An 11,109-nucleotide genomic window follows, 5' to 3' on the forward strand; every position below is an offset into this window, starting at 1 on the left:
GCGTCCTCTTCCCACCTCTTGTCATGTTTGAAAACCTGCTGCTAAATCAGCAGGGCTTCACTTACAGCCGACATGTTCCAGTAGAACAAGAGAAGAGAGAGAGAGAATGAGAGGGTGAATGAGGAAAAAGAGTGAGACGGGCTGTGATTGGATTAGGATTGAATAGATTTGAGGTGAGTGGGTGCAGAATCAAATCTTGGTGTGTGCGTCATTGAGTTAGCTGAGTCATATTTCTCAGAGTTCACTCTAGTCTCACACAAAGGTGCTTTGATTACTGCTCTGACTTCCTGAGAAAGTTGGACAGGTGTTGTTAGCTGACTATAGAGGCATTAGGGTGCTAAATAAGTCAGCCACAGTTCATTCTCACTGGCGTTATGATTCATCACTGCAAACTGAGGGCTGCACACAGTGATGAAGGTGAAAATGGTTGTCTGTGAAAAAAATCATATAACCAGTAATTTTATTCTGCCTTAGATCTGACATCAAATACATTTGAATGTAAATGTGCACAGCCTAAAGGTTGAAAAACCTAAGATTTGCTCTAAACTGCTCTTATACCTGTAATGACAAGTAATTCTTTGCATTCTTCTCTCTATTTAGCTCTTCGGATGTTTCTTGGCCTGGGAGACCAGAAACGTGAGCATTCCAGCCCTGAACGACAGCAAGTACATTGGTATGAGTGTGTATAATGTGGGCATCATGTGTATCATTGGAGCAGCGGTGTCCTTCCTGACCCGGGATCAGCCTAATGTGCAGTTCTGCATCGTGGCACTGGTCATCATCTTCTGCAGCACCATCACGCTGTGTCTGGTTTTTGTGCCAAAAGTAAGTACTGCAATGTAGGCCTGATCCAGCCCTATGGGGAAAGAATTGTAGAGGTCAGCAAAAGGCATATTCCGGCATTTGATTTGTGCAAATCCCTAGCAAGTTCACCTGAATATAATTGAAAACAGTGCTTACTTTGCAACCCTGGAGCTCTCTGGAAATAAACACACTGAATTTTGAAAGACTGCAAAGATTCGACTCTCTCTCTAAACAAATGCATCTTATACAGAATCAGTGCCTTTGCCTATGTCTTTGTCCTCTCTTTTTTGTTAGTTTGTCACAATGCGCACAAACCCGGATGCTGCCACACAGAACCGGAGGTTAAAGTTCACCCAAAACCAGAAGAAGGAAGATTCCAAGACGTCCACCTCAGTAACCAGTGTAAACCAGGCCAACACTTGCCGTCTTGACGGATTGCAGTCAGACAACCACCGCCTCCGAATGAAAATTACAGAGGTGATTGACGTCAATCATAAATGACAAAATTATTCAATTCTTAGAATGACAATCTACTTAAACTGTCATTGAAATGATGCTAATATTATGCTAAAAATTAAACGCACAACCTGGAATTAAATTAAATTATTTAATAATTTTGGACTTTGTGTTACAGCTGGATAAGGAACTGGAAGAGGTTACCATGCAACTCCAGGACACTCCAGAAAAGACTCCATACATTAAACAAAACCACTACCAAGATGTCAACAATATCCTGAGCATACGCAACTTCACTGACGGCAAAGGTAAGAGAAGTGGATATTAAAGCTTGTGTTCCTCACCTGTCAGTCACACACACTGTCAGTTGGTGTCTCGTTTCAGTATGTGACACACTCTTCCTGTTACTGTCACCCAGAGAAAAAGAACAATTTACTGGAATGTTATACATTATTCACCCCCAAACATGTCAAGCTGAAGTGTCATATAAGGTGCAAGTTCTGACTCAGTTCTCCAGCTGAATCCACCTCTGACATCTTGATGGAAAGGCAGCATTCTGAACAACATGCCTTTGTTTTCAGATGGAGAGAAATCTCTGAAGAACCACTTAGAGCAGAAACCCCAGGCTCAGTGGGGATCCATGGATCCTTCAAGGATAAGCAGAGGTCAACTAGAAGACATCAACTCACCAGAACAGTAAGTTCACACACCGGCATTTACAGAGTGCCAAAAATGAGTTTGGACACCAAATAAAATCGATGAATTACATTTGTTAACAAAATATCAGTGGAATTTATTAAGATGCTAAGAAGCAAAAGCACACTTTCCAAACATAATATTTGACAAAAGATTTGTTTGCTTCTACATTTTTAAAACATTAGACATATTTTGTTCAAAATTAAGATGAAAGTACGAGTCTAAGAAAAAGCTTTGTTTGCACATGCCACTATAACAAAATTAATTTACTCACCCTATCAATCAAAATTACACTTTAGGGTCTGTCTGTTTAAAGGTTCTTCACATCCTAGTAGATACATGCATTCTTCTTGGGAAGACTAAGACATGTTGATGACTAAAGTTGTATATCAAAGATTTTTATCCAATCAGACACTCAGACAGAATCAGAGAAGACAGAATGAGAATACCCCTCTTTGCAAAACCAGAGGTTGCAAATCATGATCATGGCTATGATGTAACTAAAATCTATGAGCGATATATAAATGGGGGGGGGGGGGTCTTAATAGTCCAAATAGTTTTTGGTGACATTTTAGATACAACATGCATTCAGTTGTATAAACTCTTTGACAGGACAGCGCAAAATAAAGATCAGGATGAAAAAAATAAATGAAAGCGAGAGGTTCAGGGACTGAGAAAAAAGAGAAAGGGGGTGGGGGGTGCTGTGGTTACATAACGTGATTTCTAGCGAGAGCGGAAGGCAGTGGACCCTGAAAATAGACAGGAGAGTAGAATTAGAAGACGACAGGCCGTCCCAGCACATGAATGTTTGATTATACAGTTGAGTGATTCTGCAGTGTCTCTGTTCATCGAACACACACACAACATTTACCCAAGTATCTGATGGTCCCTTGACCCTGCAAAATAACACCATCTCTGCCATGGGAATATGCAATGAGTAATTTATTGAGCCTGTTCTATATGTCTGCAGTAACGGATAAACAAATACATTTTTAGTTTAATGACATTTTTATTTTTAAGTGAACCTGCAATGTTTGGCTAATCGATGTTAATTATTTCTAAACACGGAAGACATTTTCCTTAATTGATGTAAATTAATATTTAATTGAAAGTAATAACTCAAAGAGACTCCAATCGTAAAACCAATCTTGAGAGGTGTGGTGTGTTGCTTCTTTAATTTATTTAAAGGGCTTCAGGCCTCTTGGGGTTCAGTTTGTATCTGACACAAGACAGGAATGAAATGGACTTTATTTCAGGTGATCCCCACAGTGAGGTGCATACTGGGTTGATGGCACCACAAGAACAAGCATAGTCCCAAACCCTTCACTAGTGTTTTTTTTTTAGCATTAAATCTGCATATTAGAATGATTTATGAAAGATCACGTGACACTGAAAACTGGAGTAATGGCTGCTTAGAAACATTAAAAAAAAAATTCTTACCAACCCCAAACTTTGAACTGTAGTTGTAGGTCCAGATGGTGTAGCTATATCATCTAGCAGGGACTAACAAGGTCATGCTAACCAGATAAACCTTGAATCCTTAATTGAGAAGGGAACACAATGTATGTGGCAAAGTCACTGCTGGTTTAAATGTGCCCCGTGCATGTGTGATATAATTATAGACGAACTTCTGTTACATGCATGCAAGAGTGCCCCCACTGTTAAACAGTATTACAGAAAATGAGGAATTTTTAATATAACAACTCTTTGTGGTTTGTGTTCGCAGCATACAGCGCAGGCTGTCCCTGCAGCTGCCTATCCTGCATCACGCCTATCTGCCCTCCATAGGAGGGGTGGACGCGAGCTGCAGCAGTCCCACGAGCAGCCCGGCCTCCAGCCCACACCACAGACACATGCCCCCCTCCTACAGGGTCATGGTGTCCGGCCTGTGAGGACCACCGCCTGCCCTGCACTCCGAGGAAGCGATCAGCTTTTTTATTTTAAGACAGACTGAGCAATATCAGCGGTTAACAGAAGCGTGTGAGCGACCCAGGGGGTTCCAACTCTTCATGCATTCGTGACCCCCCCCCTCCCACCATCCATGGCCACATCAGAACAGAACTGATCTTTCAGGCTAGGAGGGAGGTGACCGGAGGTCCTCACATGGCAACCCAACCCAGACTCCCATCCTCTCGGTCCTGTCACCTCCCGTTCCTAACTAGATGGACTCAATGCCCCCTAAAACAGCAGTGCGGCTCAACGCAGGACAGGAGCTAAAGCCTTACCTGAATAAAAGAGACGCTTCCACCAGCAGCCTTTCCACGATATCCGTGCACATCGGTTCTGCTGGAACTTGCGGGAAATGTGCAGCATATGTGACCGAGGACTCCACCTCTTTATTCACCACATCAACAGCCATGTAAATACCATATTCGAACATCAAAGTGAGCTTTGAGTATGCTGTGAAATGAATTGTTCTGATGATGCCTGGTGCTCGGAGAACTTTACAAAGTCAACGAACCAGGAAGAGACATGTACGCTGTTGCAACGGGTATGAATTTGTTGTATTGCTTCAGTGTCCCAATGATGTGAAAAAGTGGTTAATGGTAAAGAAGACTATTAGCATCTCAATTTTTTCTAAAACAACAAGGGAGTGTTTGAGGGTAACGTGGGCCAACTCACCTGGATAGATGTGTACCGCACATTGTTTTTCTTTAAAAACAGCTAGCATCATGTAGGCCTGTCAAGGTATCGAAAGTACTACTTTGATTTATCGTAAGTAATGTCACGTAAGAGGTTGCACTCGTGCATCCTCAAAGAGCCACAGGTCCAGCCAAGAGGTACAGAGACAAAATGGGCGTTTTTAGAGGGTCAGTCTTCCATTACAGCCGAGCGAGTTGATCCTGCATATCGGGACTGAAACACGCAGATGCAGCCCTATGCTTGGGATGTACGATAGCCGTCACGTGACCGGCTGTTACAGAACAAGAAGACTCACAAATTGCGATAATAACAGGGAAGGGGTACTCCACGCGGAGCAAAACCAAAATATCCTCACAGAAAGCTGCGAGGTTACACAAAAGAAATGGTCCACACAGCAAGACAAAAGAACGATATTGTATTAAACAGCAGGACTGAAAAATTAGCACAAGTGTAATTAACTTAATAAGAGCAAGTCACGTATGAACAAAGCCTCATTTTGACTTTGCGGAGCGGTCTCTTAGTTTACCCGCCCTCTGTTTATTTCTTGCCTTTTTTGTTTGTTTTTGTTGATTAAAAACCCAACATGTTTGTGAATCCTCTATGGTTGTAGCTTGGGGTAAAAGGGCTTGGGTGGAGGGCACACGTTTGCCCGTTCCAGGGGAGAAATGGCAGAAAGGTCCGCAGTCCCTAGTATCAAAGTGACATTGTGAAATACATCATCTAGCTCTTAGCAACAGTGAAATGACCTCATAGTTGCTTTAGAAATGTTACGGTGTACAGTTAACTTTGCACAATGTCTTACAGAAATAGGGAACATCAGCTAGAGCTGGTGGAAATATGAATTATTGGAAATAAGCTACGTTTCATCCATATTAAAGGCAAGAGTTTGTTTCTGCTGATATCTCACCGTCTGTGTCTTGGTTATAGTTTCTGTCAGATTTGTTACTGTAACGTGTGTGTCTTACTGGAGCCTGATGGACCGAATTGTGTCAACTGGGTGACAGAAACAGTGACTGCACATATGATCCATATGAAGCCAATGCATCGAGAATTTCTTTAACTTGTGAATTCCTTCCGTATGTCTGTTATCTAGTGATAACGCAATATTCATGGATATATAGTTTAAACTTTTGGTGAATGCAGGAGGAGATTGAAAAACAACAGAGGTGCATTTACTAACAGCAGTTGTCATAGTACCGCACGCTCACTAATAAATCCCGATAACAAAGACCTTTAAATACAACACAAACAGATACGCAAAAATCCCACAATGCCACGGCAGACTGTCTTAGTACGACGGCCACAACCTAGACTGACTACTAATTTCAAATGCACAATGAGTTTTTCAGTACAGGGTGGCAATTGTCTACATTTTGACTACAATCAGCTCTTATTTCCAAGTTCATTTGAACATTGTTTATTCTTCAATGTTTTTATATGTTGTTTGGCATGTTCAGCAGTCAGTATCCAACAATATGAAACGTCTTTGTCACACGTGAACACCACATTTCATGTCCAATATTAGAGTAAAAAATAAATACAAATTTAAAGATCAACACCACAGAAAATGATGTATATTGTACATGAAAAATCAAGATATCCAGTTTATAAGCATACTGACTTTATATGTTCATTGTTTCTCATTGCCCCTTAACCTCCTGTTAGAATGTATGGTAATGATCTACAATAATGTTAATTAATATATCATTAACAATCATATGATGCTTAAGATTAATTCATTCACATTGAAAAAAAACTGTATATGTACTGACATCATTTGATGATCTGTCTTGTATAATGTCCTTAAAAGTTTGTAACATAATCATAAATGTATACGTTTATGGAGAGATAGAGGGTAATAAGCAACAATGAAAATGAAGAGTTAGAATTCAGCTCAGAGAATCAGTAGAAGTAAAAGGGCTAGCTCATATTTACATATTGTATTTAATTTACAAACGTACATACAGTATATGGCATAACTGACATGTATTACATTGCAACCTTTTACAAACAGATTCAATAAACGCATTATTTCATACAACTTAACGTCATCAAATAGGCAGATACCGAAATCCACTGGTCACACTTGATCTACGAAGCTGCGGATTACTGTGGTTTTAAACTTCCAGGCATAAACACGGACTTTAGGAAAATAATCATCATCATCATCCAAAGGAGCAACTCAAATATCTATTTTAAAGAAGTGTCTTTTAGACTGAGTTCAAGTGAATGGGATGTTTACAAGTTATCTGCTCAAGGAGAGGGCATGATCATTACTTTTAAATCATAATGAAGACCATAATATTAATTAGTCCAGCCTACATAAGCCTGATGAAATGTAATTATTAACAAGAGATTATCAAGAGATTATAAAAACTTTATTCAGAGCAGTCATATGGTAAATTATGTATACATATAGAATGTATGAGATTTATAAAAAAAAATACTTATTTTTTAATCTTTCATGCATGGTATCCTATGCATACATTATAGATTTAATCTTGGAAATAATTTTACTCAATCATGTCTGACAAATGCACAAAATGATTATGAAAGTGGTAATAAGCTCATTCTAACTGTGTAGATAAGTATATTTACAGTATGTTTTTGATGGTGCATTAAGCTGGAAGGCAGAATCATATCTGAAATATGTTTTACACTACCTGTACTTTTGATGTATAGTTACGACACTAATGTTGACATTGCACAGGAACACATCAGTCATGGGGATCATGCTCCTCAGTACAATCCTAACTTCTTTCTTACACTTTGTGTACTAAAGTGTACTAAAAACAAATGGGAAGACATTCAGAGTGTGCCATGCACCACATACTGGAAAGGTAAACACTGGTCCGTCTATGTGTTCATGTCATTACTGTTGGTTATGGGAAAAGTGAATTTATGACGTAGTCTCATTTTAAGGAAATCACAAGAAAAACACAAAAACTGAATAAAGATCAAGGTAGTGCTTCATATGATGTTCATCATATGAAATAATTTTACTCAATCATGTCTGACAAATGCACAAAATGATTATGAAAGTGGTAATAAGCTCATTCTAACTGTGTAGATAAGTATATTTACAGTATGTTTTTGATGGTGCATTAAGCTGGAAGGCAGAATCATATCTGAAATATGTTTTACACTACCTGTACTTTTGATGTATAGTTACGACACTAATGTTGACATTGCACAGGAACACATCAGTCATGGGGATCATGCTCCTCAGTACAATCCTAAATTCTTTCTTACACTTTGTGTACTAAAGTGTACTAAAAACAAATGGGAAGACATTCAGAGTGTGCCATGCACCACATACTGGAAAGGTAAACACTGGTCCGTCTATGTGTTCATGTCATTACTGTTGGTTATGGGAAAAGTGAATTTATGACGTAGTCTCATTTTAAGGAAATCACAAGAAAAACACAAAAACTGAATAAAGATCAAGGTAGTGCTTCATATGATGTTCTATTATGTTGATTCAAATCACTCTGTGTGCATGTGTTTGTGAGCCAAGCGAGACATAAGGTTAATCCTCTAACAAGTTGCTTTTGAAAATGTATCATGGTCTGTGGAATGCAAATCTGGTTGTTTAGGACCGTCTTGGCAATAACCTTTGGAAATGAAGTCAAGTGCTGATTTGTTGGACATTTAAATCCGTGACGTCAACTAAAAACTGAAAAAAATCTAAATGTTGTGTTCTTCTATAGCAAGAAAACACTCATTTGTGCAATGAGATTCATGAATACAGACTACAAGATTTGGGAAAACTGTTGGGCTGGACTCGATGCGTATTCTGGTGTGAACTGGTCTATCTTTGCATCATGTAACAAACAATAGCAAGGCCTTGTCATCACCCCAGGAGAATGAACAACCACTCATAATGTATATAATGTAAACAAACTTATTTTTTCTGTAGAGGTATAATACAATGATAGTGGGGGATGTTACAAAAAAAAAGACAGAATGTTAGCAGTGAGCGTGTATGTCTGTTTGCCACTGTGTGAAAACGTGCTGTCTACAAGTTTACACATCACTATACAAGCTATTTATTCTGTGCTGGAAGACTTACTGCTCTTTCTTTTTTTTTTTTTTTTTGGTCTTTTTGCTTTATTTTATTTTGTTTCTTGAAGTTTTCATCTCTTTTGAGTTCACAAAACTCATCACTGCCCATCAAAAACAAAAAAAAGAGGAACTCCACAACTGTGTTGTTTTTCTATACAGTGCTTTTTGGAAGTGTACACTTGTGTGCTCCACTGCTGTATCGTCCCGTGTGTCTGCACTGGCACACACACAGACACACAGGAGCCCTTGAACAAATCAAAGTGGATGTGTTCATTTCATATTTCTTGTACCCTTAAACTGCATGGAAATCATAACATTTTTAATAAATTATTGCAAAAAAAAAATTTGTTTTATTAATAAAATAATTAAAATTATTCTATGCTCATTATTTATCAAGCACCTCATTTGGAAATGAACACAGGAAATCTACCAATATCTATTTAAAGTTTTACAAAAATTTATATTATTAACTCACCTTTATGTTGATCCAAACCTGTATGATGTTGTTTCTTTAGTTTGCTTTATGAACTGTCGTTGCATGGAAAAGAGGAGCATTTAGATTTTTTATAATAATAATAATAATAATAATGTACCTTAGTCAGAGTAGAACCATCGCCATATTTAGTTTTGAAGGAATCACTAGTTGTTACAAGTCACAACTTTAAATGGTTCTACTGAGTTTTTGTTTACTAAAAGTGTTTTTAGAAAGATGTTTCACCAACTGAACTTTTGGCAAAGAACAGTACAATTCAACACACTTCTATCCTTCCCCAACATGCACCTTGATATCAATTCGACGTCAAATATTCGTCAAGACTTGATCAAGATGGTGTAACATTATTTTGGACAGCAGTTTCTTTCCGTGGTAATTGGGTGAAACTAGTTCGTTAATCCCACTCTGAAACTGGTATAATGTATAGGGCCTCTTGTTTTTTTTGTTTTGTTTTTTTTACGTCAGTTTGATGTCACCACCAACAATTTGATTTGACATCAATTGACTAGATAACCTAATTTGCAATCCTTTCAATGTAAATATAGCACTACGTAGTTAAGGGTATTTTATCATTTTACCTGTAATTTTCTTAAAGTTTACACTGAGTTAAAATAGTCCATTGTAATATTCACATTAATCTTCTTAAAATAATTTTAACAACAATCAATAAAGTCGCAAGATGATACGAAAGTAGCACCGGTTAGTTACCCCAGATGAGCGGATTTATACGAAACCCCGATGGACTAACCAGACTCAAGAATCCACAGAGCAATCCACATTTAGAACAACGTGAGGGGTGAGTAAATTATAACAAAACTTACCTTTTTTTGTGAACTTTCTCTTTCATTCTGACACTAGCTCATTGAAAATCTCTGCACTATAATGTTTTGATTTCGCGCTCAAACTTTTTACACAGCCATAAAAACCGAAACAGAAAGGCAAGGCAAATTAATCTGTAACGAGCACTGTACGTTGAGTATAAATAATTGAGTCTGCAAGGACTCGATGGAAAACTGGATGCTAGAGGATGAAGCCTTCATGTCACAGTCAGCTTTCCCATTCCATCAAATGCTGAAATATTTAAAATGTCAGTACTAGACAGGATACAGGAAGACCTTTTAACTTTTCACAACAGCACAACACAGATGGGTCAGCTGGTGTCCTCAAATAACACACAACCAACACCTCAAAAGAACAAATTAAGTTTCAAATTGTAAACTTTCCCACACCATAATTTTAACGATTGGTAAATCAGGCCTGGCTTGCAGTCCTTGGTCCAAGGTGTTCATGTCTATTAAAATATGTGTAGCTGAAGTAAAATCCTTTCATTAGAAATACTTACATGGTGTCCCTTTCTGGATACATATAATAAGGAACTTTACAGGGATTATAGTTAAGGCAGGCTGACGAATTGCATACAACCTTACAAAAACCAAGTTAGAAAGTGATTATATTACACCATGTTAACCATGTCTTGCAGCAATACTTCCAAGTATCACAGTGAGTATTTTTTAGGATTTTAGCAGCGCTGGTGTCTTGTCAAGTCTAAATTATTTTCTGCGGTAATCGAAAGCATGTCACGGATGCTGTTGATACAACTCAAGTTGAATTGAATCCAGAAAACATTCCTTTAATGTCTCACAAGGATGAATGTCATTTGTTTCAATAAAAGAAGCGCTCAATAAAAAAGGAGCACTTTTCCTAAATGATACACTCTTTCTCCTCTGAATGATTCACGCCTGGTGGGTCTATGGCCCTCACGGCTCATTGTACATCTTATCCGAATGCTCATCTGTCCTTCAGGCACTGGAAGCGAGAGGATATGTGGCGGATTTTCTATTCTCTTACTGTCACTTACGGCTGTAGGTTATTACAAGAGGATTTGGCGTTCATGGGATGTGGGGTGCTTTAAAACAGCCAATAAAAGAATTATAGTTAGCTTGAGATAAATC

At 38.3% G+C, this 11,109-nt stretch overlaps 1 protein-coding gene across 1 annotated transcript in view; it reads left to right on the top strand.

The window, feature by feature from the left end:
- Positions 1 to 9,038, top strand: part of LOC127935017 (gamma-aminobutyric acid type B receptor subunit 2-like) — a 177,992-nt gene extending 168,954 nt beyond the window's left edge. Inside the window, exons 15-19 of the mRNA XM_052532601.1 lie at positions 601 to 825; positions 1,099 to 1,281; positions 1,439 to 1,568; positions 1,842 to 1,956; positions 3,683 to 9,038. Coding sequence (XP_052388561.1) covers positions 601 to 825; positions 1,099 to 1,281; positions 1,439 to 1,568; positions 1,842 to 1,956; positions 3,683 to 3,848 — 819 coding nt within the window. The 3' untranslated portion in view covers positions 3,849 to 9,038. The remainder of the gene's footprint in view (positions 1 to 600; positions 826 to 1,098; positions 1,282 to 1,438; positions 1,569 to 1,841; positions 1,957 to 3,682) is intronic.
- The last annotated feature ends 2,071 nt before the right edge of the window (positions 9,039 to 11,109 follow it).

Source organism: Carassius gibelio, chromosome A19, assembly GCF_023724105.1.
Source record: "Carassius gibelio isolate Cgi1373 ecotype wild population from Czech Republic chromosome A19, carGib1.2-hapl.c, whole genome shotgun sequence".
Lineage (NCBI taxonomy): Eukaryota > Metazoa > Chordata > Actinopteri > Cypriniformes > Cyprinidae > Carassius > Carassius gibelio.